The sequence below is a fragment of the Neolamprologus brichardi genome, chromosome 4 (assembly GCF_056152115.1).
Source record: "Neolamprologus brichardi isolate AB-2024 chromosome 4, ASM5615211v1, whole genome shotgun sequence".
Lineage (NCBI taxonomy): Eukaryota > Metazoa > Chordata > Actinopteri > Cichliformes > Cichlidae > Neolamprologus > Neolamprologus brichardi.
Window position 1 is genome coordinate 14,815,308 of NC_142107.1, and position 27,320 is coordinate 14,842,627.

General features: G+C 41.0%; 2 protein-coding genes across 3 annotated transcripts; both read right to left on the minus strand.

Moving 5' to 3' along the window:
- Window positions 1-9,334: 9,334 nt before the first annotated feature.
- On the minus strand, window positions 9,335-21,165 carry LOC148102977 (myosin heavy chain, fast skeletal muscle). 2 transcript variants are annotated; one of them, XM_087839867.1, is made up of 36 exons: window positions 21,134-21,165; window positions 20,892-20,941; window positions 20,576-20,798; window positions 20,334-20,477; window positions 20,092-20,248; window positions 19,888-19,915; window positions 19,700-19,811; window positions 19,514-19,606; window positions 19,364-19,427; window positions 18,862-18,960; window positions 18,668-18,771; window positions 18,436-18,574; window positions 18,231-18,349; window positions 16,969-17,118; window positions 16,714-16,884; window positions 16,320-16,626; window positions 16,110-16,186; window positions 15,933-16,020; window positions 15,719-15,836; window positions 15,477-15,600; window positions 15,261-15,397; window positions 14,904-15,159; window positions 14,470-14,712; window positions 14,159-14,335; window positions 13,903-14,048; window positions 13,717-13,807; window positions 13,224-13,613; window positions 12,965-13,091; window positions 12,720-12,838; window positions 12,298-12,494; window positions 12,022-12,205; window positions 11,763-11,928; window positions 11,505-11,629; window positions 11,103-11,411; window positions 10,810-11,013; window positions 10,593-10,727 (listed from the first exon to the last, which is right to left on the minus strand). In XM_087839867.1, the coding sequence occupies exons 3-36, from the start codon at window positions 20,777-20,779 to the stop codon at window positions 10,593-10,595; spliced, it is 5,304 nt and encodes a 1,767-aa protein (XP_087695993.1). In that variant the 5' UTR covers window positions 20,780-20,798; window positions 20,892-20,941; window positions 21,134-21,165. The 2 variants fall into 2 exon arrangements, with proteins under 2 accessions (XP_087695994.1, XP_087695993.1); XM_087839868.1 differs by lacking the exons at window positions 11,103-11,411; window positions 11,505-11,629; window positions 11,763-11,928; ... (29 more) ...; window positions 20,892-20,941; window positions 21,134-21,165 and adding exons at window positions 9,335-9,464; window positions 9,657-9,788; window positions 9,909-10,004; window positions 10,095-10,199; window positions 10,345-10,515 and having other exon boundaries at window positions 10,602-10,727.
- Window positions 21,166-25,351: 4,186 nt separating this feature from the next.
- LOC148102978 (myosin heavy chain, fast skeletal muscle-like) lies at window positions 25,352-27,013 on the minus strand. The gene is made up of 7 exons (XM_087839876.1): window positions 26,810-27,013; window positions 26,602-26,727; window positions 26,345-26,515; window positions 26,103-26,207; window positions 25,917-26,012; window positions 25,671-25,802; window positions 25,352-25,481 (listed from the first exon to the last, which is right to left on the minus strand). The coding sequence occupies exons 1-7, from the start codon at window positions 26,966-26,968 to the stop codon at window positions 25,464-25,466; spliced, it is 807 nt and encodes a 268-aa protein (XP_087696002.1). The 5' UTR covers window positions 26,969-27,013; the 3' UTR covers window positions 25,352-25,463.
- Window positions 27,014-27,320: the final 307 nt, after the last annotated feature.

Below are 27,320 nucleotides of genomic sequence, written 5' to 3' on the forward strand. Positions count from 1 at the left end.
CACTTCCTCTTTCTAAAGTCTGTTGCCAGGGCAACCTGTCACCCTTAACATAGTTCTCATCTGGGTCTGATTTTATAAAAGCATACATAAAACAATATAATCTGACACTAAGCACTAAGAATATATATATTTAAATCCCAACAGTAGGTTACATAGAGAGCAAACAGAAGCATTCTAGCTTTTTAAATGGCAACCTACAACACATACATTAAACCTAACACCCACCTTGGCCACTTTGAATATCTAATAATGCAGTTTGGGCTCACCAATGCTCCTGCCCTGTTCCAGGCATTGGTAAAAGATTTTCTGAACCACTTTGTGTTTGTTTATCTTGATGATAACCTGATTTTATCCAGATCCCTAGCAGAGCGTATGAAGTATGTGAGGCTGGTGTTGCGCTGGAGGCTTTTTTGCAAAGCGGAGAAGTGTGAGTTTTATGTCCCCACTTTCTGGGGGCTTTATCGTTGAACAGGGCCGATTGCGAGTGGATCCCGCAAAAATCAAAGCCGTACTGGAGTGGCCAGTGCCCACGACCCGGAAAAAGTTGCAGATTTTTCTTGGTTTCGCCAACTTTTACCGACGATTCATCCAAAACTTCAGTAAGGTAGCATTGCCACTCGCCTAACCCACATAACCCAAACAGACTTTTCTGTGGACTCCAGCAGCTCAACAGGCATTCGATCGTCTCAAACACCTGTTTCCTTCAGCTCCCATCCTTGCCCAGGCTGACCTCACCTTGCCATTCGTGGTGGAAGTGGATGCTTCAGATTCTGGAGTTGGGGCCTTCCTCTCTCAGCGCTTAGACGGTAAATACACCCCTGTGCCTTTTTCTCCTGTCGCCTCTCCCAGGCCGAGAGGAACTACGACGCTGGAAGAATGGCGGCATTGGCTGGAGGGGAGCGAGCATCCAGTAGTTGTTTGGACCGACCACAAGAATCTGACATACCTCCAAGCATCTGAACGCCTCACAAGCCAGGTGGGCACTATTTTTCACACGGTTCAACCTAACCAATACCTACAGACCGGGGTCCCGGAACACAAAAGTGGATGCCTTGTCACGCCAGACTTTGACCCTGAGGAGAAAGAGAGTCCCATTCTGCCCACCTCCTGCATAGTCTGGGTTCTTACCTGGAAGATTGAAAAGGTGGTTCGGGAGCCCCAGCAACAGGAACCCGAAGGCAGACTGTATGTTCCCTCGGCGGCCAGGAGTAAAGTTATCCACTGGGCCCACACCGCAAGGTTTGCCTGCCATCCGGGTAAGAACCAAACTATCGCCTTTTTACGATGATTGAGTGTCCTGTGTGCGCCTGGAATAAAATGTCGAACTCACCTCCATCAGGACTCCTCAGACCGCTGCCTGTCCCGAGCCAGCCGTGGTTGCACATTGCTCTAGACATCATCACCAGCCTTCCTCCATCCTCTGGTAATACTGTAATACTCACCATCATCGACCGTTTCTCAAAGGCTGCCCATTTTTTGCCCTTGCCATACTCCCTACCACTTTGGAAACTGCCCAGCTCCTAACTCAACATGTTTTTCGCCTTCACGGCATCCCTCAGGATATTGTCTCCAACCGTGGGCCCCAGTGGGCCTCTCAGGTGTAGAAGAAGTTTTGTGCCGAGCAGGGGACACAGGTCAGTCTGTCTTCTGGTTTTTACCCGCAGACTAATGGACAGACCTAGCGAGCTAACCAGGAACTGGAGGCCATGCTGCACTGCGTCGCGTCGTTTACTCCCACCAGTCCTCATGTAGTTACAGTTCAATGTTAAAGCCTTGGTGGCTTTGTGAGGGGAAGGGCACTGCTTTTGGACATGGCCCAAACCTTGACAGTTTTGGGAGTGGACTCCACCCCTTTTAAAGTTTCTGCAATTGTTTGGTGTTGTTTTGGATGTGTGTGGGACAAACTGATTCTGTCAAGGGGCTAGCTGCGGGTTTATTCTCGGCAAAAGTCTCATTTTTGTCTTTTTCCTTGACCACAGCGGCTCGGGACCGGCGTTCAGCTGACTTGCGGGCTTCTGGCTGCATGGCACTAGTTACATAAGATGCAGCCCTTTGGGCGGTTTCATGGTAGTGGGCTATTTCATATGCACAGGCAAGTGTGGCAGGGCACCTCTCTAACAACTTCTGTAATATTTCCGCATTGTCCAGTCCATTTGTGAAAACTTCAAAAGCTATAGAGTCTTGCTCAATCTCTGCTCTGTAACCATAAGCAACAGCTACTTTCCCATAAATGTCATCTATGAAAACATGCAGGGCATCACTAGGTTTACGCACTTGCTACCTCAGTTCTACAACAACAGCAGTTGGATGGTCAGAAGAAGGGCCGTATGCAGTTTCCAGTTCATCCACCAGGTGGCGGTAATCCCATTTGGATGAGCGAGGATTTCTGTGGGGATTTATAATTTCTAAACTGATTCACCGTGTATGCGCTGACTCCACAGACAAGGTACACGAAGATATCGGGATAGGACAACGGTGGTAGGTCGTCTGGGTTTTCACTCCACTGCCTTACTTCATACAAGTGTTGTGCCAAACTCGGTATCCCCGACAGAATTTCTTTCACCTTGATTTTTAGTTCATAAACACTTCTTATGATGACTAACTACTCCACAAATTTTGGATATGTTAGCTCTTTATACAGTAAAGTTACAGTGGGATGCAAATAATATCAGGCTGATCCTGCCACAATTTGTTCCCCCTGTCCAAAGTCCCCCTGTATATGTGTATATATATATATATATATACACACACACATATATATACACATGTGTTGGGGAGTAACGGAATACATGTACCGCCATTATGTATTTAAAATACAAAATATGAGTAACTGTATTCCGTTACAGTTATCATTTAAAAAGGTGGTATTTAGAATACAGTTACTTTGTTGAAATAAATGGATTACACGGCAGTACTTTCCTGTTTCATATTGTGGTGGGTCAAGACTGTTTGGGTTTTGTTTGACACATTTTCTACAGTCAATGGTTTGACAGCTACATTCTGTTATTCCAGGTGGCACGGTTACAGTTGCCATGGTTACATGGTGACGCTCTCTCTGCGTGTTTCCTGGGTGAGAGAGCGCCTTTTTGTTGTTGTTGTTGTGCTAAGCTAATAGGCAGAATGCTACAGGTATAGCTCTAAAGAATTTAGCCTCATGGGCAGTGTAGTCCGTGCTGCAGGCAGAATGGACTGCCATACCCGTTATGTGTCTGTGAGCACGAGGAGGGAGAAAAAGGCCAGTAGAAAAGTACAAGCTGTCATCCAGCAAAAACGGGAGCTGGAAGCATGTAAATATAATAACCACTGCAGCCAAGAAGAGTGCCTGAGGAGCCCAGTTGTAAGTACGCTATTAAGACTCGACTGTACCCTGTGTTTGTGTTTTCCTCCGAAACAATAAGTTCTGTTGGAGTAGCCTTTCAACGCCTCTGTTTGTCTCTCGCAAGCAAAGTTGACCCACACAACAAAGTAAAGCTATTTTCCGGCTTCGAGCCCGACATGGAACCCGCCATATTAGTCAGAGGTCCCTTTACTATGGGTTCGGAGCCGCGGACTTTCAGTAACAGTAATAAATCACAGCAATAGTACATTCACGTAGTTGTAAAAAGCATGATAATATATTAAGTAATCCAAAGTATTCAGAATATGTTACTCTCATTGAGTAACGTAACAGAATACGTTACAGAATACATTTTGGGGCATGTATTCTGTAATCTGTAATGGAATACATTTTATTTTATTTTATTTTATTTATTTATTTATTTATTTATTTTTTTTTGCCTGTCCCATTTGGTTCTTTAGCCGTCAGAATTGTTGTCTGAAGACCAACAAGGATACCCAATGGATTTATTTTGCCAAATGGATCATCATGGCATTGCCGTATTGGTCCATTTGATCGACCTTTGTTTTTATTATTTATTTTATTTTATTTTCAGTTGTTACAGACGGGACAGACATGAGTGAGGGATAGGAAAGGGAGAGAGAAAGAGGAAGGAAAAGAAAAACAGAAGGGGAGAGGGACAGTGAGAAAGGGGGGAAAAAAAATATCTCCGGGATCACCTGTTGAGAGAAAAAGAATAGAAAACAAGCAAAAAAACAAAACAAAACAAAGCAACATACTATACACAACACCATCGCATTAATCTAGCTAAGTGTAAACAGCAGTAAATACTAAATATTGAATGTTGTTGTGCAGCACGCAGGACAGACAGCGCACAATGTGCTTTGAAGTAGCAGCCAAGAAAGGTGTGATTTAAGTCTACAAACAGTGAACACCTGTGTGCACACCTGTGTGGATCGGCGCGCTTGTATTCAAATGGTTTCCCCATGTAATGGTCTGCAAGAGGATGTAGAGAGCCATAGCCCTGTCCCCCAGGGCATGAAGCAGGCATGGAGGAGATCCAGGCCCCAGACATCCAGAGGTCCCAGAGTGCAAGAGCCCAAGGAGGACCACCGGAGGGGCATCCGTGCCACCTTCATGGGAAGGGCTGAGGATACCCAGGCGAGGGGTCACCCAGTAGTCACCGGGCAGAAACTAGAGGGGGCTGCACCGGCGTGCCCGCCGGCTCCGCCGGCAGCCAGCTGTGCCAGAGTGAACCGAGCCGCAGGCACAGAGGCCGGAGGCCCGAGGGCCCTCCGCGCCCCGGAAGAGGCCTGACTGAGCAGCAGGCGCCAGGCCCCGCCAAGTAGCCACCGGGAGTGAGCTGGCACATGACCTGAGCGCCCAGCCCCGGACACCAAGAACCAACAATGCACCGACCCCTGAGGGCATCAGTCACCGGCAGGGAGTGTGGTGAGGGGAGATAGGCCTCCACACTTGGAGGGCCTGGGAGTTCCCAGAGAGGTGGAGTCTAAGACCCGACCTGACATATAGACACAGACAAACAGGCACACACAGACACAGACATGCATTCCCATCCTCATGCACACATATACAAACACTCAGCACTCACCCAACGTAGGAATAAACGTAAATGGACATGTACACACAATCACACTCCCCAAACATACTCTATACCCCGGGTCCAGGTATCCTCGCCCCCAGAGGGGGAAACGGCACCCAGACCCAAGAGATGTTACCCTTCCCTCCGGGGTGGAGGCTAGCAGACCGCCCCAGGCTCCGCAGCAGCAGGGAGGCCAATCGGACAGCCAGCATCTCTTCCCAGCCCCCCCGCCCCGATGGCTAGCAGAGAACGGGGGTGTGTTAAGACCCCATACCCTCCTCCTCCCGCTCAAGTGTAGTGTTGCTGCGTGTTGCTCTAAAGTGTGTTTAAAACAAGGGAGAGCATGGTGCTGCTGCCAGAGAGCAGCAGGTGTTAGCACGGCCTCTCCCGAGAACCCTCAATGTCTACATGGATTTAAAATTGAGAGGTGGGCACCGGCGCCAGAGGTAGGTTTGAATACACAGACCGTCTACTGGACGCCGTTAACGTGCCCACCCTCAAGGCCCTATATATATATATATATATATATATATATATATATGTGTGTGTGTGTGTGTTATGAGAGTGTAAGTAATGTGGATGTCTAAGTTGTGAGATAAAATTGAGGCACAGGTGGCCAGAAGAGGACAGAGGGGGGGGGGAATGTCTCCCCTGCACCCTGGTGACACACCCGCACCCCAAAGCCCTACCTGTGTGGGTGTGTGTGGTGGAGCGGGAAGAGGGAGGCAGCCGGGGATGGGGAGGAAAAGAAGGGAGGGGAGGGTGTCCCTCCCTAGGGCCAGCTCCCCCGCTGACCCCAATAGGCACCCCCGTCCTCTGGTATCCACCAAGGCAAGGGAGCCCAGGCCCATCCAGACCGGGGCCCCCGTGCACCCACCCGCCCACAACCTCGGCGACACACCGACGAGGACCGAAGCCCCCAAGGCCCAGCCAGAGCCCCAGCACGGAGGCGAAGCACCCCCGAACCCCAAACCCCCACGCCCGCCCCGGATCCACTCAGGGGCAGCCAGGCCACCAGGCCAGTAACCTACGTCCGCCAGCACAGACCATCCTCCAGCCCCGCTGCACGCGGCCACGAGGAGAACAACCTCTGAGAGCGACCAGAGCCACTAACCAGGTTATGAACACAACCCCCGGGTTAAGCCCTCCAGGGATAACGTCTCTAGGGGTCCTCCAGGTGCCCTAAGCCCATCCCAACCTCCACATCAACCACAATAGCCAAGGCGGGACCAAACCACGACCCCCCAACCCCGCTAGGTGATGGAGCCGATCAAAGGAGCCCAGAGGGATTGATCTAATGTGGTGGCAGAGGCTATATCGAGACTAATGTGATCTATTAGATAGTTTCTATATTGGCTAGAATTAAGATTATTTTTATTTTTCCAGTTCATGAGGACCGTTTTCTTGGCGATGCATAGGGCAGTAAAAACCATGTGGACTGTATTAGTTTCTGTAGTGACATCATCCAAATTTCCCAACAAGCATACTAAAGGGGAGGTTGGAATTTTACATTTCAGACACTTTGATAAATCTTCACATATCTCGTGCCAAAACTTCTGCACTGGTGGACAGAACCAAAGAGCGTGGATGTAATTGTCTGGTGTATTGCCTTGACAGTGTGAGCAGTTGTTGGCGGATGTAAAGCCCATCTTGAACATTCGATGACCTGTATAGTGCACTCTATGCAGTATTTTGTATTGTATTAATTGCAGATTGGGATTTTTAATCAATTTAAAGGTTTTTAAGCACATCTGAGACCAGACGTTTTGGTCTAAGCTGACTGATAAATCTGCTTCCCACTTTGCAATAGGAAGGGATATTGATTCATCTATTTTAGAAAGTGTTCTGTATATTTTAGATAATAGTTTGGGGGATTTAAGAGTAAGAAATTGAACCACACTTGGTGGTGTTTGTAATTCAACTTGACTGAGGTTAAATTTCTTTTTTACTATGGATTTAATTTGTTGATATTCTAAAAATCTTTTCTTGTTGATCCCATATTGTGTAACTAGTCTGTCAAATGGAATAAATTCTGTTCCCTCTAATATATGTTCTAAGTATTTAATTCCTTTACAACTCCATTCTGGGAAATTAATCTTATTATTGTTTTGTAATATGTCAGGGTTATTCCAGATAGGTGTACGTTTGCATGGGATTAATGAAGACTCCATTATTTTTAGAAACTCCCACCATGCTGTCAGAGAAAAGCTGATGTTGATGCTTTTAAAGCATTCATGTCTTTTGATGTTTGAGCTAATAAATGGTAGGTCTGAAATCTCTAGATCATTGCATAGTGCCTGTTCAACATCTAGCCAGGGCTCATCTAAGAGGGTACATTTTAACCATTCTGAGATGAACTGAAGCCTGTTGGCTAAGAAGTATTGGTGAAAATTAGGCAGATCTAATCCTCCTCTATCCTTGGTTCTTTGTAGTGTTTTTAAGCTGATACGCGGGGGTTTATCTTTCCAAAGGAATTTAGAAATATGTGAATCCAGAGATCTGAACCAATCTTGTGATGGTTTGTTGGGGATCATTAAAAATAAGTAATTTATTTTTGGCAAGATCATCATTTTTATAGTGGCGACCCTTCCCATGAGTGATATGGGTAGAGATTTCCATCTAGTCAGATCGCCTTCTACTTTCTTTAGAAGTGGGATGTGGTTTAATTTAATTAAGTCTGAAAGCTTAGGAGAAACATTAATACCTAAATATTTAATATTTCCAGATTGTAGTGGGGCAGAAGATGAATTATGGAAGGAGCAGTTAATGGGAAGAACTGTAGATTTTGGCCAATTAATTGAATAATCTGAAACTCTTGAAAACCAGTTTATTAGAGTAATTACCTCAGAGAGGTTGATTTGTGAGTTTTGCAGAAAAAGCAACACATCATCCGCATAGAGACTGATTTTATGTTCTACGTTCTTACATTTTATGCCCTTAATTGTTGTAGCCTGTCTAAATGCTGCTGCTAGAGGTTCGATAAAAATTGCAAAAACTGAAGGGGAGAGTGGGCATCCCTGTCTGGTGCCCCTCATGAGACAAAAGCTGGAGGATGTCTGGTCATTTGTTCTGATACGAGCTGTTGGGGAATTGTATAATATTCTTATCCAATTTATGAAAGAGTTTCCAAAACCAAATTTGTGTAAAGTTGCAAATAAAAATTTCCAGTTAACTCTGTCAAATGCTTTTTCTGCATCTAGAGATAATATTATGGTTTCAATGTTTTTATTGTATGAGTAGTCTATTAAATTAAGTAATCTACGAGTGTTTGTTGAGGAGTGCCGACCTTTTATGAAACCAGTTTGGTCAGGATGAATTAAGAGGGGGGTTATTTTCTCTAATCTCTTTGAGAGAGCTTTGCAGATTATTTTAAGGTCTACATTTATAAGGGATATTGGACGATAACTTGAGGGAAATAAAGGGTCTTTTCCTGGTTTTAGCAGGAGATTAATGTTGGCAGAATTCATATTTGGTGGTAGTCTGCCATTTTTCTTGATTTCCTGCAACAATCTATGGAATACTGGTGCCAAAATTGTTCTTGAGTGCTCAAGAACCATGTGCTTGGTTCACAACACCCTGATGGACCACTGGGACTTCATTCAAGGATATACAAAAATATTTTCCAGTCTGAACGAGCCTGGCATGAACTTTTTAAACTATCTTTAAAAAGCTTATATATAAGTTTAGCAATGCTAAATAACATTTGGTGGTTTATACTTTTTATAGTAAGGCCCAGTAATAGTTTTACAAATGTTTGTTTGTCATAAATAAATGGTGGCATGTTTTAAACTTTACAACAAGGCTCCCATTTGGCATTTATAAATGTTTATTAGTCATTGATAAATTGTGACATGTTTTACACTTTACAACAAAGCTCCGATTGATAGTTGTGGATATTTATAATGCATTTATAAAGTACAATTTTATATGCTAAAAAATATGTTTAAGAATGCTTATTATGCTTACAAGATAGTAAATTAGTCTGAAAGGTTTAATATAGCAGCTCTCACCTATATATAGGTGAACACATTTGGCTCACTGTTTGGCAAAAAAACGTTCAGGTTTTTCTCTTTCTCATCCTTAACTAATGCTTTATGAACCATTAATAATGGTTTGAGAAGCATTTACAGATTAATAAAAAAAATATTGACATATGCAGCCATTTGTTTAACTGATGTGACAAGGGAAATTAATTGTTTAATGGAAATTTTGCTTGTGAAGCACTAATTTTTTAGGATTGCAAAAAATTTACTTTTAAATTATGATAGTTTTTGTGAAATGTGGTTTTCTTTTAAAGGTAAAGCAAAAGTGCTTTTTTCAAGAAACTACTGTGTTAAACATTGTATGTTTGATAGTGAATATTTTAGAATATACAATAAATAAAACTCTTTACATTTCATGAAATCATAATGAAAGTGTTTATTGAATTAATACATCATAAGCAGACAATTTAACAGTTAGTTCATATTTTATGAACACTGCCAAAAAGTTCCAAAAGAATGTGTCTTATTCAGCACTTTCACCCTGAAAAAAATAATGAAAGGTAAAATTATTCAACGCATATTAACAGTAAGCAATTTATCACGTGTTGTTTTTGTACAAGTATCTACACTCTCTACACTCTAATTAATAATACAAAGCAAGCAACATTCAACATTATATCAAACACTCATCTGATCAACATTAAATGTTGTGTAAACGAATTAGATGAATTACCTTTCCAACATCACGGCTCTTGGCTCTCAGTTTGTTGACCTGGGATTCAGCAATGTCAGCACGCTCCTGAGCTTCCTCCATCTCATGCTGGACCTTTCTCAGTCTGGACATGTGGGTGTTGGCCTGTTCTTCCTGTTCGATGTAACAATATGTTTTGTTTTGTTTTGTAAATATCAGGTCATATATGTTAGTTATAATTCAGTTAAAAAGTTGTGCATTCCATATGTAAAAATCACAAAACATTTTACTCACAGCCTCCTCAGCCTGTCTCTTGTAACCCTTGACTTTGAGCTGCAGCTTGTCCACCAGATCCTGAAGTCTGACCAAATTCTTCTTGTCCTCCTCAGTCTGCATAAACAACAAACTGTTACTGACGGCTAAAGAAGAAACAATTTAGGAACTTAAATGTAATAAATATTTAGGTAAATGTGTAATCACCTGGTAGGTGAGCTCCTTCACTCTCCTCTCATATTTGCGGACTCCTTTAACAGCATCAGCTCCACGTCTTTGCTCAGTTTCAACTTCAGTTTCCAGTTCACGGACCTTTAATGCCATGATAAATAATGAGCTTTTAATAAATATTAAAAGTACAGAGAAGAAAAAGGGTTTGAGATCATGTGATGGAATCAAAGTGTTTTTTTCTTCTTCTTTTTTTAAATATTTGAAAAATAGTTCAAGAACAACATACCCTGGACTCCAGTTTCTGGAGCTGCTTCTTGCCACCCTTCATGGCGAGGTTCTCTGCCTCATCCAGACGGTGCTGCAGGTCCTTGACTGTGACCTCCAGGTTCTTCTTCATCCTCTCCAGGTGAGCACTGGTGTCCTGCTCCTTCTTCAGCTCCTCAGCCATCATGGCAGCCTGAAATTATGGGTGGTGTTGGCATTATTGATCAAGCATGAACAAGAATTTTGAAAAGATAAGATCCTGGTAAAGTACTAACTTACATCAGTAATAGCCTTTTTGGCCTTCTCCTCAGCATTTCTAGCTTCTTGAACTGCATCATCCACCTCACCCTGAACCTGGACAAGGTCAGTCTCCAGCTTCTTCTTGGTGTTCAAAAGACTGGTGTTCTGAATGAAAAAGAAACCGTTTTAATGATGTGATTCTCACTGTCTTATATCTCAAAGTTCTTGTAAAGTAATGAATAACAACCTGAGAGTGAAGCAGTCCAACACGCTCACTAGCATCAACCAACTCCTGCTCAGCCACTTTGCGTCCTCTCTCTGTCTGCTCCAGAGCGGCTCTCAGCTCCTCGATCTCAGCTACCATCAGACCATTTCTGCGCTCCACCATGGCGACCTGCTCCTTCATGTCTTCCTGTCCTCTGACTGCATCATCCAGGTGCAGCTGAGCATCCTGATGACAAAAAAACAAATGATATTATGATTGTTTGCTTGGAGGTTAATTTAAAAAAACACAAACACACAAACGATCTACCAACTCACCTTGAGCTGTCCTTGGACATTCCTCAGTTGTTTCTGGGCCTCAGCAGCCTGTCTGTTGGCATGGCTCAGCTGAATCTCCATCTCATTCAGGTCTCCCTCCATCTTCTTCTTGACTCTCAGGGCATCATTCCTGCTCCTGACCTCAGCATCAAGAGTGCTCTGCATGGAGTCAATCACCCTCTGGCTGTTCCTCTTGATCTGCTCCATCTCCTCGTCCTTCTCTGCCAGCTTCCTGTCAATCTCACCTTTTACCTGATTTAGCTCAAGCTGAACACGAAGGATCTTGGCCTCCTCATGCTCCAGAGTTCCCTTTAAATAAAGGGTTATTTCAAAATAAACTGGAGAAGGGATACTTTTATAAATTTAAATACAAACAAAGTACATTTTTATAAAATACATTACCTCAGCTTCCTCCAGAGCTGTCTGAATTTCAGACTTCTCAGTCTCAACAGTCTTCTTGGCCTTTTCCAGCTCATGGATGCTCTTTCCTGTCTCACCAATCTGCTCAGTCAGATCTGAGATCTCCTCTACAGAGCAAACACAGCCAAGAGTTAGAGTACTTGGAGCTGATATATGCAGATGTTTTTGCCACAACATAACATATAAATGAATATAAACATTAGAATCATATCCATATGATCTATAGCAAGATAAGCATACGCTGCAGGTTCTTGTTCTCTCTCTTCATGGTCTCCAGTTGATCCAGAGCCTCTTCATATGAGTTCTTCATCTTGAACAACTCAGTGCTGAGAGAACGAGCCTCCTTTTGGGCTCCTTCCAGCTCTGCCTGGCTCTCCTCATACTTCTGTTTCCATTCTGCCAGGACCTAGATTAATTAAAAATAAATAAATAAAATAATTAGTTGTTGTAATGGGTGTAATTTCTCCTTTGATGACAGAGGTTATGTTTAAATCTTTACCTTATCAAAGTTCCTCTGCTTCTTGTCAAGGTTGGCAGCCAGAGCATTAGCTCTCTCCACATCAATCATGAGGTCCTCCACCTCACTCTGCAGCCTCTGCTTGGTCTTCTCCAGTGAGGCACACTTGGAGTTCACAGCCTCAATGGATTCCTCAGCCTCCTGCAGGCGCTGGGCAAGCTTTTTCCTATCGTTTAAATAATTTTGTTTTTATTAAGGCTGAATTGGTTGGTTTTAAGTCTGAAAACTAATTTAAACAATGACAGTATCATGACTTACTTGGCCTCCTCCAGCTCCTCAGTTCGCTGGATGGCATCAGTCTCATATTTGGATCGCCACTGAGCCACCTCACTGTTGGCCTTGGACATTCCTCGCTGCAGCTCAGCCTTGGCCTCCTGCTCCTCCTCAAACTGCTCTCTGAGCAGATCACAGTCATGACGTGCTGACTGAACAGCATGAGCCAGGGCATTCTTGGCCTGTTGAAGTGACAGTTGATTTCAGATTTCGATATTTTATTGTTGAAATCAATTTTAAAGTCTAATGGTGAGAGGATAACAAATTTAAGAGGTAAAACCTTAGAAAGATATTAGAGGATTATCTGTCTCAGAGTTACTGAGTTTCTCTATAACTGATTAAAACTTGTCTCTGTTTTTATTAGTAAGTGCTGAAATTTAAAAGAAGATAGCAAATATAGTTCAGACCTTCACTTCCTCCTCAACGTGCCTCTTCAGTTCCTCAATCTGCTGAGTGAAGGCCTGCTTGCCCCTTGTGAGCTGAGAAACAAGAGCTTCTTTCTCCTCAAGCTGGCGACTGAACTCACCTGTAAATAACACACATGTATTAAGCCCAGTTTGTTCCATTTCACCCACTGATTGGTTGTAGTTTTAGGTACCTGTAAATGACAAATTTCCAGAGACAGACTGTTTTGTTGTTATACATCACTTACCATTCTCTGTTTGAAGTCTCGCCTTCTGGGCATTAATGTCATTCAGCTGACGAACATTCTCATCATTTTTGGCTTTGAGTTCACTCAGTTGATCCTCAAGAGTCCTGCACATTTTCTCCAAATTGCCCTGTCAACAAGTAAGGTTATATGTTAATAAGGTTATTATGTCATATCCATGTTAAAAGTTAATGGGCTGCTTTGGAGGTCCTGAAATGTAAAAAAGAAAAGAAAATGTGTTCTCTATAAACAATGTCCACACCTTTGCTTTAGCAACAGCCTCCATGTTGCTGGAGAGGTCATCAATCTCCATCTTGTACTCGCTCTTCTCTTTCTCCAGCTTCTGTTTGACACGCTGGAGGTTGTCGATCTGCTCTCCGAGCTCTGCAACAGTGTCAGCCTGCTTCTTACGGAGAGCTGCTGCAGTAGCTTCATGCTGCAGAGTTGATTCCTCAAGATCACGACGCAGTTTCTGGAACTCAGCCTCTCGCTTCTTGTTCATCTCAATCTGAGCAGCTGTTGCTCCACCAGCTTCCTCGAGCCTCTCACTGATCTCTTCAAGCTCCCTGGAGAGGTCGGCTCTCTGCTTCTCTACCTTAGCCCGAGCTGCCCTCTCAGCCTCAATCTCCTCTTCCAGCTCCTCAATACGAGCCTAGTTTGAAATTATTTGGATTTATCGATTAGAACCAAAACTAAACTAGGTTTTTGACTTATAATGAACAATTGTCTTTTTGAACACTGGTCGTTTGTGTTACCTGAAGTTCTTTGATCTTCTTCTGAAGTTGAGCACCAAGGGATTGTTCATCTTCAATTTTGCTGAGAAGTTGGCTGATTTCAAAGTCCTTCCTTGGTGTGGAAGAAGTATGGTTTTACGATCACAGTCCATATGATTATTGCAATGCAATGTGTGTAAAGAAAATTATTTACAAAAAATGCCCTACTTCTTGATTTTCTCATCAGACTGTTGCTTGTCATTCTCCAGATCCATTATGGATTCCTGAGCTAGTTTCAGATCTCCCTCCAGCTTCCTCTTGGCTCTCTCAAGGTCCATGCGGAGCTTCTTCTCTTGCTCCAGTGAACCCTCAAGCTATAAAGTCATGTCAGTTGATTCAAGTGGTTGGAAAGACAATGATTTAGTACTAAAATTCTTTCCATAAAAAACAAAAAACAAACACATCATTATTAGAGTTTTCTTACATCATCAACTTGCTGTTCCAGCTTTGTCTTGGACTTTGTCAGGGTGTTGACTTTGTCTTCCTCTGCCTGGAGATCATCCAGTGTTTGCTGATGGGCCTCTTGTAAGGCTTTCTTCTCCTTAGTCAACTTGGCAATTGACTCATCTTGAGATGCCATCTCCTCTGTCAGGTTTTTCACCTTAAATAATGTGAATACATTAAGTTTCATTTTGTTCGAGAATTTGCTGAATATTTGAACGTTTAAGGCGTCTATTCAAAGAACAACATTACATGCTTTAATTTAAATAAGAATACAATCAATATGAACTGAACCTTGTTTTCTGTGGCATGTTTCTCCTTCTCCACTTTGGCCAAGGTGAGCTCCAAGTCATCAATGTCCTTCTTCAGCTCAGAGCATTCATCCTCCAGCTTCCTCTTCTTAGCAGTCAGCTCAGCATTAATTTCCTCTTCATCCTCCAGTCTCTCACTTGTCTCTTTGAGTTTGGCCTCGAGCTGGATTTTGCTCTTAATGAGCCCCTCACACCTTTCTTCAGCATCCGAGAGATTGTCAACTTCCTATAATACATGTTGAACACACAAGTTAGATTATTTGTGAATGACATTGTCCTAGTGTGTTCTTGATCGTAATTTTAACTACACTTTTAGCAAATAAATAACCAGAGGATGAGACAAACGTGTGGTCCTTTTATATATAACTCTTATATCGTGAACTATAGGTGTAATATATACTTTTCTCCACTACTTACTGCAGCCACTTGAAGTTGCAGGTCATTCTTCTCCTGCAGCAGGCTGACCATCTTCTCTTCCAGTTCCTTCTTCTTAGCTAGAGCAGCAGCCAGGTCTGTCTGCATCTTCTCATAGTTCTCCTTCATGTTCTGCAACTCCTTCTCAGTCTCAGCACTCTTCAGAAGAGGCTTGATCTTGAAGTATACTTTCAGCCATGGCCAGTTCTTGACATTCATGAAAGAACGGATGTTGTACTGGATGGTGTAGATAGATTCTCTAAAAATCAAACATGAGAGTGTTACTTTGTGTCGTTGGATCTTAATATGAGGAAGGAAATACAAAAGAGAATACGATAGAGTTTACTACGATAATGTTACCTCCTCTCCATCATCTTCACAAACTCTTTCCTCATGACGTATCCTCTGCAGAGAGCCTGAGTCATGGTCACCAGCTCAGCCAGTTTCTCATCTCTCATCTCCTCAAGAGTGCCCAGCAGACCAGCTTTGAAGAACACCTATTTAATCATTGAAAGCATAAGTACAAGTGCAAATGGACAGTGTTTTGTTAATGTCTATTAATATAACAAAGTGTACCTTAGTGTGCCCAAACATGTACTGTGTGTGATCCACATCAATGGAGCCAAGCAGCTTCTCTGCAGCTTTCTTGTTGTCAATGAACTGTCCCTCAGGGATGACGCTGGCATTCAACACTTTGTATCTTTAAGAGAGATACAATTACAGTTGTTACTTGGATTTTTCTTCCATCATATTCAAGTTTCCCCTTAACAACAACCATGAAACCATTTTTCCTTTCCAATATTGTAATGTGCTGTCACCTCTGCTTGAAGTCACCATAGAGGATTCTGCTGGGGAAACCCTTCCTGCAGATTCTGATGCCCTCCAGTACACCATTACACCTCAGCTGGTGGATGACCAGGAAGTTCTCCATAAGGCCTGAGAGTCAGAAATGCATAATGTTTCAAATCTTTTCTATATTCTTACTGTCATTTTTACAGTTAATATTACTTTGGGGTCCTGTGGGGGTTTTACCTGGGGTCTTTGTCTCGTTGGGAATCAGGCAACGGACAAAGTGAGGATGAGTGCTTCTTAAGTTGGTCATCAGCTTGGCCAGATTCTCCTGTAGATCGGCATCATTAGATGATAGGTTAATACTATTTAAAAATGAGCATTTAATTTATATATATACATATATAAATCTATACATACTCTGAAAAGAGCAGACACAGTCTGGAAGGAACCACCCTTCTTCTTACCACCCTTCTTGCCACCACCACCAGCAGCCTCTGTTTTCATAAACAGTAAATTTCATCATTGGAATTGAAAAAATATTTTTCACAGTATAATTTTAGCCTGCAGTATGCACATTGTAGCTATCTGTACTGGACATGGGAGTTTGTGAGCACTTTTTTTTCTTACCTTCAGCTCCACCATGGGTTGCGTACAGGAAGCCCAGCAGTTTGTTTGAAGACTTCTGGTAGAGCTGCACAACTGAGTCATTCAGTGGGTCCTTGTTCTTGTCCAGCCAGCCAGTGATATTGTAGTCCACTGTACCAGCATAGTGAACCAGAGCGAAGTGTGCCTCAGCCTTGCCCTTTCCAGGCTTTGGTTTCTCAAATGCTTTGGTCTTGCCAAGATGCTGATCGTGCAGCTTGTTCTTGAACGTTGTGTCAGAGGCCTTGGGGAACATGCACTCCTCTTCAAGGATGGAGAAGATGCCCATTGGCTGAGAAAATGTCACATGTCATATTAAAATTTCAACAGAGATAACATATGCAACCACATGTACATTTCTTCCAGAGCAGCTGTTTACCTTCTCAATAAGCTCAATGCAAGCAGCCAAGTCCATACCAAAGTCAATGAACTCCCAATGAATGCCTTCTTTCTTGTACTCCTCTTGCTCCAGGACAAACATGTGATGGTTGAAAAACTGTTGCAGTTTCTCATTGGTGAAGTTGATGCAGAGTTGCTCTAAGCTGTTGAACTGTAATAGTACAAACATGTCTAACTTCATGGCAATAAAGCCTTTAAAGTTTAAGAAATGTGGTGAAATGTTTCAAGTGCTCACATCAAAGATCTCAAACCCAGCGATATCCAGCACTCCAATAAAGAACTGTCTGGGCTGCTTTGTGTCCAGCATCTCATTGATACGGATAACCATCCACAAGAACATTTTCTCATAGATAGATTTGCACAGAGCCGAGACAGCATTGTTGACCTGGCAAACAAGAATTTATAATTATACAAAACCATATGAATACAGCTATAATGCTTATAATTATAATCAGAGATGGGCAGTAACGCGTTACTGTAATCTGATTACTTTTTTTAAGTAACGAGTAAAGTAAGGGATTACTATTGCAAAAATGGTAATTAGATTACCGTTACTTTCCCGTAGGAACGCTGCGTTACTGCGTTACTAAAACCATGATTTTTTGCGAGAATGTCTCATGACAGTGACGTAAGCAAGTGCGACGTATGTGAAAACAGCTGTGTGCAGATCAACAATGGATAATATATGAGTGCGGGAGAGAGTATGAGCATGCAGCGTTTAAAGCGTGGAAGTACTGACCTTACTTTGAGTTTGATTCCATAAAAAGTGACAAAAACATTAGTGTCCGTTGTGCGTGGGAAGAAAACTTCTTTTTTCAGGAAAAAAACCCCCTAAACTTCCAAGAAAGCACAGAGTGCGCTACGACGTAATGGGAAATTCACAGAGAAACTCGCAGATTCTTCCACTGACCGCTGCGGCACACCTGCACCAGGGTAAACCTCCGCCTACCCTACTCCTGCTTTACAGGTGAAAATAGAGCAAAAGGACCGCTAAGTCTTTGACTTTATTTATTTTCTGCTGTGTTTTACTTGCATCTATTTGAAAGAGTGAGTGTAAACACACAAAAAAAATTATTTCATGTGCTGGAATGTGCAGAAAATAGGTTTAAATATTAAACAAATTTCTTCCAGTCAGAGAATGTTGCATATAATTAAATTTTTGCTTGATACATAAAGTTAAAAGATTAAAACTAATAAAACAAGTTTTAAAAAGAGACTTTTCCATTTGATTACATTTTGTATGATGGATTATGTAGAAAAAGTAGAATTGGGCTGAAAGATCTATCGCTTTATCACCTATGCAGGTTGTAAATTGTGTTTTTAAAAAGTAACTAAGTAACTAAGTAATTAATTACTTTTGAAAATAAGTAATCAGTAAAGTAACGGGGTTACTTTTTGGGGGAAGTAATCAGTAATTAGTTACTGATTACTTTTTTCAAGTAACTTGACCAACACTGATTATAATATGATAATACAAGTCTCCCTTTTTTAAATTACCTGTGGGACGGTCTGACCTTTGGTCACCATCTCATTGCCAACCTTGACTCTTGGGTAGCACAAAGCTTTCAGCATATCAGCCGAGTTCAGGCCCAGTAGGTACGCAATCTTGTCAGCCACTGTTGGATTAAAACAAATCATTATAATACCTAATAAATACAAATTACTGCAAACATTTTTCCATTATAGAAATTTTTCACAATACCCTCAGTGCCATCAGGTTCAGCCTGCTCTTCACGCTGCTTCTGCTTGAATTTCATGTTGCCATGATGCATCACAGCACCAGTCAGCTTGTAGATGCTTAACTTCTCATCAGCACTAAAGCCCAAGATGTCAATAGCAGTCTGTAAGAAAAAAATGAAATCAGCTATTAATAAATAAAACAAAAGAAGATATTTATGGTTAAGTATAAGATTCTGTGTCAAATGTGATTTTACATCTGTTGCAATGAACTCCTCCACATCATCGATGCTCTTGACAGTGATTTCACCCTGACTGATCATTGGATAGTCATAAGGGTTAGTTGTGATCAGAAGAGCCTCTGAAAGGAGAAATGAAGTTAACTTATTTTTTGCTTAGAATGTGATCTTAATGGTTTTAAAATTTAAATTTAGGTGTTCTGTTAACATACCCAGAAGCTCAGGCTTGTGGCCTGTCATCAGCTGATAGAAGATATGGTAGCTCCTCTCAGCAGACAACTGGAAGGTGACACGGGACTTCTCCAGCAGATCTAAGAAGAACAAAGTCATTTAGATACTGTAGACATTTGACATCACAGACAAAACTGCAAAATGGATCATACATGCATTCATTTCCTTGGCTGTCATTGGGGGTGTTTGAAACTTTTTTCAGTTTTGTTGCTTTACTAATAACGTGCTTCACAGTATACCTTATTATACTTTAAATGTTCTGTGAAGATGCAATATGTTCCTACTTATACTAACACACATGATAACTACTGGGTTACAGTATATAACTTACATATATAGTGTAACCAAACTGTTCATGCATCCGTGTGTTTCACCAAAATAGACAATATTACTTCTTCTGAAATTAAGTGACTCATCTCTTTATGTGCTGTAAAATAATTTCTATCACAGATAATGGTAATCTGCACTGTGGTTCAAACTTACATGTTTCAATATCAGCTGAAGACAGCTTGCCAGATGTGCCAAAGTGAATCCTGATGAATTTACCCTACAGGGGTAGATCTTTATTAATATTGCCTTTCATGAGAGAAGTAGTAAAAAGCTCATTTACATTAACTTGTTTTAATCACTTACAAAACGAGAGGAGTTGTCATTCCTCACAGTCTTGGCATTACCGTAGGCCTCCAACAGAGGGTTGGCAGCAACAATCTGATCCTCAAGAGAGCCCTGCAAGAATATATTGTTTTTATGTGAGCTGATTTTCCAAAATTGATTTTCTTTTTCTGTCACAAAGACTTTGATGCAGAATAAAAAATCTACCTGCATTTTGCCAGGTGTTGGCTCAGCCTTCTTAGCTCCAAGAGCTGCAATTGTTGCAAAGTACTGGATGACACGTTTGGTGTTGACAGTCTTTCCTGCACCGGATTCTCCACTGGGGTTTATGGGACACATTGTTAAAATGCCTTAAAGTTTTTATATATTTTGCATACAGTTTTTATTATACTCACGTAATCAGGACAGACTGGTTCTCACGATCTAAAAGAAAAACATATAAGCATGTCTTGAATAATCTTAGGATTCATTTATTTCCTATCACTTATAAGTAGCTATGTGCTAAGAAGCAATTTTTTTTCCACGCAATTATTAATGGTCGTCTCTTTAAGTAGAAGTCCTAAATGCATTTAAAGGCTTTAATAGGGAATTGAGCTTACCAGTGAGCATGAACTGATAGGCATTGTCAGAGATGGAGAAGATGTGGGGTGGAGCCTCAATCCTCTTCTTTCCTCTGTATGCTCCTACACATGTAGCATCATATACAGGAAGCCACTTATAGGGATTGACGACAACGCAGAACAACCCAGAGTAGGTCTGTATCATAGAGAATAAATATCATTTAAACATTTACAGACCAGCATGATATTTTCCTTTCACACACAGCAATGTGAAAACTTACGTAGATCATCCATGATGCATAACGCTCTTTGAGGTTAAACAACACAGATGGCTCATTAAGGTGGGTCATCATGGCCATGTCCTCCATCTTATCAAACTTTGGAGGGTTTCTAGGGTGGATTTCATCCTCTTTTACAGTGACCGTCTGAATAGAAAATTAAGATCACTTAGAAAAAAATCAGCTTTCAAAGTTCAGCACTGTATATTTGACAAAAAGATAAGGAACATTGATAATTCATCTACCTTTCCTCCGTCTGTCTCAACAGTGGCTTTACCACCCTCCTTCTTGGTAAGTTTCCCCTTGACATACATCTCATCAGTATCAGTCACAAAGAAGGCTGTCTTGGCATCAAATGGAGCAGTCTGGGCCTCAATCCTCTCCTTTTCTGGCTTGCGGAGGTAAATGGACGCTGGGCCATACTGCGCCATCTCTGCGTCTGTGCTCATGGTGGCACTTTACTAGAGACTGAAAATATGATGGATTGACACATAAATCATTTACTGTACTTATTATACAAACCATAATTGACATCCATTCTTTTTAATTTGTGGATTTTACCTCAGCTGATGCAAACAGAACTTCCTTGGTATCCTGTGTATGTCAAGGTGCTATGAAATAAGTAAACGTATATCAATGGACATTTTACTCTTCAGTTTAAGAATCCATTCAAAAAGCAAAATTTTCAGTGTGAATAAAAAAAATAACTAACTCAACACTTAAAAATGTAAAATATAAACTTAATGAGAGCATATAATACACAGTAGATAAAGCATGATAGCTGAATCCTTTACTGTACTCACCCGTCTTAGATGCCTGTCAGTTAGAGCAAATGTCCAGAGCTGCTGCTTTTATAGACAACGGCTCTGCTTCCTCAGCATTTACACTCTCCTTAGTTTGGTCATGAATGTCTGACATCTTGCTTCTTGATACTGATATGGTCAAAAATAAATGAATTATCTTGCTACATTTACTACATATGTAATCCCTCTTTTCTAATACAACATACTTTCAAATATAAACAATTCAGCTGTATTCCTTAGTGAAAAAGATGTTGTGAATGTATTGTGGTTTATTTGGTATATTTCTTTAAGTGATTATGCTCCTAAATATGGAAAATGTAAGAAATGTTAACAATATAGTTAGTAGTAAATTAAAATAGTGCTCTGCATGGTTTGGGGATTATTCATTCTAATAACTCTTGAAGATAAATGGATATTAATTTGATACAGTTTATACTAAGCTTGTGTGTCTGTCCAACTATCTTTGATATTTTGATAGCCAGTTTTAAACTTCTAGTGCCACTGGTGTATAATTACAGGACATAAAAATCGTCAGACTTTCTGTTATTGCCAGAAGGGTGTTATATATAGCTACTGGAAACATAATATTAAAAAATTTATTACTATAAAATGGTTTGTTATAAATACATTTAATTTCTGTGCAGATAGAAGTGAGCGCACAGCTTTTAGCTTACAATTTTGATAAACTAATTAAATGATATATTCTTACAGGAAGGGAAAATCTGGGATCATAGCAAGGATTAGCTTTTATTTCCATAGCTTGCACAGACCAGAGCAGACACACAGCATTACAACCAAAAAGGGAAACACTTTTTGATCTGCTTTTTATTTAGCCCAGTGCTTTGGTAGGTGCACTTCTATCTGGACAAGTGCACTGAAATTTCTTAATTGTGATGGAGCTACTAACTCTCTCATTAGAGAGAGCTAGTGATGAGTACTGTCTGATCACTTAGACATCTATGGATGCCACTAACATGCACAAAATCCTCCAATTTAATTGACAATTCTAGACATGAAGTGTCAGATGGTAGTGGGCTTTGTAAAAAAAAATGGAAAGGGCTGTTGTGAACAGAAATTTCAAGGAGAGGGATGACCATAGGGTGACATTAAAGAGCAGAAGAAAGGTGCACACAGGTGGAGTACATCCTGTGCATAAGGTGTAATTTGAAGGAGACTCCAAGGTGGTGTCAGGGGAGTAGTTTTAGTTTTTGGCACTGCATCTCATACTACTTGGGTTCCTCAAGTAAATAGTCTACGTGCAGCTCAAAATTTCAAACCCTCTTCTACTCTTCATTTTACTGTGGGGATTGTTGGTCCCCACAAGTATAGTAGCATGCCAATTTCCTGTCCTCACAAAAATGTCTAAACATGTACACACAAACACACTCACACACTCTCTCTCTCTCTCTCTCTCTCGCTCTCTCTCACACACACACACACACACACACACACACACACACAGACACACACGTGCGTGTATAGATAGATGTGCTGTGGGGGAGATATCAGATTTTGTTAAAGGTCTTTCCACATTTTCAGTTGAGGTAAGCTGTACTGCATGATCCGAAATAGAAAGTAGAAAGGCACCACCAAGTGTGGCCTTATATGTGAGTGAGCATTACAGTATTATATCAGTGACACTGTTTTATGGTGACTTGCACTGCCTTAAACTCAACTTGTATTTTTACAAGTGAACTGGATTTTGGTCTGTCTTTTTTACTGCTTTGCCTTTCTCAAAAGTAAATGTATACCAGAGTTGTATATATAGAGCAGTGCAGCTACAAATACTATCCAGAAAAAATATGTGATGTTATTATGGCAGTTGTTGAATATGCCTATTAAAGTTTGGTAATAAGATTAATTTGGACATTTTAATATAAACACATATATACAGCTCTGTCTGAAGGAATATTTTTACAACTGTAAATAGATTGGATGTAAAAGGTCAATCTCAGGCATTATCAGTTTTTGACTGTGAATTTGTGGTAATATTTAGCCTAAATTTTTTAACTTGCTAAAGATGCAAAATGGCATATTGTTCTACAGAGAATTTTTTAATTACCCACCCAAAGCACTGAATTCAATTGTTTCAAAAACGTCCATGACAACACATGTTTAAAATCAAGCACCTAGCCATGCAGTCTTCTTCTCCGATCATTTATTGCAGAACGGGTCTCTCTCAGGAGCTCAGTGAATTCCAATGTGGCAACATTATAGAATACCACCTGTGCAACAAGTCCAGTAGTGAAATTTCCTTGTTACTAAATATTCTACATTAAACTGTTAGTGGTGTTATAATGAAGTGGAAGTGATTAGGAACCACAGCAGCTCAGCGATGTGTTGGTAAGTGACATAAATTAATAAAGCAGGGTCTTACATAGTGTACAGCAGTGTTGGTCAAGTTACTTTCCCCCAAAAACGTCATCCTGTTACTTTGCTAATTACTTATTTTCAAAAGTAATTAATTAAAACACGATTTACAACCTGAATAGATAACAAAGCAACAGATCTTTCAGCCCAATTCTACTTTTTCTATATCATCATAAAAATGTAATCAAATGGAAAAGTCTCTTTTTAAAACTTGTTTTATTCGTTTTAATCTTTTAACTTTATGCATCAAGCAAAAAATTAATTATATGCAACATTCTCTGACTGGAAGAAATTTGTTTAACATTTAAACGTATTTTCTGCACATTCCAGCATATAAAATAAAATAGGTTTTTGTGTTTACACTCAGTCGTTCTAATAAATGAAAGTGAATCACAGCAGAAAATAAATAAATCAAAGACTCAGCGGTCCTGTTTCTCTATTTTCACCTGTATGGCAGGCGGATGTTTGCCCTGGTGCAGGTGTGCCGCAGCGGTCAGTGGAAGAATCCGCGAGTTTGTCTGTTGATTTCCCATTCTGTGGTAGCGTACTCGGTGCTTGCTCGGAAGTTTAGGTTTTTTTTCGCTGTAAAAAACAAGTTTTCTTCCCACAGAATGAACAGCGGACGCTAATGTTTTTGTCCCTTTTTATGGAATCAAACTCAAAGTAAGGTCAGTACTTCCACGCTGCACGCTCATACTCTCTCCCGCACTCGATATATTATCCATTGTTGATCTGCACACAGCTGTTGCCACGAACGTCGCATTCGCTTACGTCATTGTCATGAGAAGCTCTCGCAAAAAAAAATCACGGTTTTAGTAACGCAGTAATGCAGCGTGCTTACAGGAAAGTAACAGCAATCTAATGACCTTTTTTTGCAATAGTAATCCCTTACGTTGCTCGCTACTTGAAAAAAGTAACGCGTTACTTGTAACGCCGTCCATCTCTGGTGGACAGAGGTGACCAACTTTCTGGAGTCAGTCACTACAACACTCTAAACTTCATGTAGTCTTCAGATTAGCTCATGAACAGTGTTTAGAGAGCTTCATGGAATGGGTTTCCATGGCTACGCAGTTGCCCTAAGGCCTTACATAACCAGGCACAATGCAATGCATAAGATGCAGAAAAGCACGCTGACACTGTGGCAGTGTTCATGTTTTCTGGATGAGAGATGAATCGCGCCGGTGTGAAGTTATTTTTCACGAAATAGCCTTGACCCCTTAGTTCCGGTGAAATGTTTCAACACACCAAGACATTTTGGACAGTTTCATGCTCCTAGCCTTGTGGGAACAGTTTAGGGACAGCCCTTTCCAGTTCTAACATGATGGAGTGCCAGTGCACAAATCAGATGGAGGAATTTGGTGTGCAAGAACTTGACTGTCGTGCCAGAGTCCTGACCAAAACCTGATTAAACACCTTTGGAATGAATTAGACTGTGAACCAGGCATTCTCATCCAACATCATTGTCTGACCTTACAAATATATTTCTGGAAGAATGGTTGAAAATTCCCATAGATACATTCCTAAAACCTGTGTAAAGCCAGAACAGCTGAAGCTGTTATAGCTGCAAACAGTTGCAAACAGAGCTGACATCAGGCATTACGAAAAATGTATATTAAAAGTATCTTGGCTTGTGTGAAATGTGTTTTCTTTTAAAGGATAACTTAACTCTGCCATCACTAATGCTGTACACAAGAAGGGAGAACACTAAGGAAAAAGTGCTGTCCTCATTTCACAGGACGATGTCCTGTAGGTATGAATCACGATTATTCTGAAGAAACTATCGTGTTAAAAATTGTATATGTGAATGTGACTTTTTTTTAGAATAAAGAATAAATTAAACTCTTTACATTTCATGAAATCATAATGAAAGTGTTTATTGAATTAATACATCATAAGCGGACAATTTAACAGTTAGTTCATATTTTATGAACACTGCCAAAAAGTTCCAAAAGAATGTGTCTTATTCAGCACTTTCACCCTGCAAAAAATAATGAAAGGTAAAATTATTCAACACATATTATCAACATTAAAACAATTCATTCTACATTGTAAATACAGTATCTACACTCTCTTCAATTCACAGAAAATTATTAACATAAAGGTCTTATATCAAACAACTCCATTAGACAACGGTACATTTTTTTGTAAAACAAATTACATGAATTACCTTTCCAGCATCACGGCTCTTGGCTCTCAGTTTGTTGACCTGAGATTCAGCAATGTCAGCACGTTCCTGAGCTTCCTCCATCTCATGTTGGACCTTTCTCAGTCTGGACATGTGGGTGTTGGCCTGTTCCTCCTGTTCAGTGCAACAATATGTTTTATTTAAAAATATATCTGATCATATATGAGAGATATCTCAGTTATGAAGCTGTGCATTCCATATGTAAAAATCACAAAACATTTTACTCACAGCCTCCTCAGCCTGTCTCTTGTAACCCTTGACTTTGAGCTGCAGCTTGTCCACCAGATCCTGAAGTCTGATCAAATTCTTCTTGTCCTCCTCAGTCTGCATAAACAACAAACTGTCACTGACGGCTGAAGAAGAAACAATTTAGGAACTTAAATGTAATAGATATTTAGGTAAATGTGTAATCACCTGGTAGGTGAGCTCCTTCACTCTCCTCTCATATTTGCGGACTCCTTTAACAGCATCAGATCCACGTCTCTGCTCAGCTTCAACTTCAGTTTCCAGTTCACGGACCTTTAATGCCATGATAAATAATCAGCTTTTAATAAATATTAAGAGTAGAAAGAAAATGGGTGGAGATCACGTGATGAAATCAAAGTGTTTTGTTTTTTTTTTTTAAATATTTGAATAATAGTTCAAGAACAACATACCCTTGACTCCAGTTTCTGGAGCTGCTTCTTGCCACCCTTCATAGCGAGGTTCTCTGCCTCATCCAGACGGTGCTGCAGGTCCTTGACTGTGACCTCCAGGTTCTTCTTCATCCTCTCCAGGTGAGCACTGGTGTCCTGCTCCTTCTTCAGCTCCTCAGCCATCATGGCAGCCTGAAATTATGGGTGGTGTTGGCATTACTGATCAAGCATGAACAAGAATTTTGAAAAGATAAGATCCTTGTAAAGTAATAACTTACATCAGTGATAGCCTTTTTGGCCTTCTCCTCAGCATTTCTTGCTTCTTGAACTGCATCATCCACCTCACCCTGAACCTGAACAAGGTCAGTCTCCAGCTTCTTCTTGGTGTTCAAAAGACTGGTGTTCTGAATGAAAAAGAAACCGTTTTAATGATGTGATTCTCACTCTCTTATATCTCAAAGTTCTTGTAAAGTAATGAATACCAACCTGAGAGTGAAGCAGTCCGACACGCTCGCTAGCATCAACCAACTCCTGCTCAGCCACTTTGCGTCCTCTCTCTGTCTGCTCCAGAGCAGCTCTCAGCTCTTCGATCTCAGCTACCATCAGACCATTTCTGCGCTCCACCATGGCGACCTGCTCCTTCATGTCTTCCTGTCCTCTGACTGCGTCATCCAGGTGCAGCTGAGCATCCTGATGACAAAAAAACAAATGATATTATGATTGTTTGCTTGGAGGTTAATTTAAAAAAACACAAACACACAAACGATCTACCAACTCACCTTGAGCTGTCCTTGGACATTCCTCAGTTGTTTCTGGGCCTCAGCAGCCTGTCTGTTGGCATGGCTCAGCTGAATCTCCATCTCATTCAGGTCTCCCTCCATCTTCTTCTTGACTCTCAGGGCATCATTCCTGCTCCGGACCTCAGCATCAAGAGTGCTCTGCATGGAGTCAATTACCCTCTGGCTGTTCCTCTTGATCTGCTCCATTTCCTCGTCCT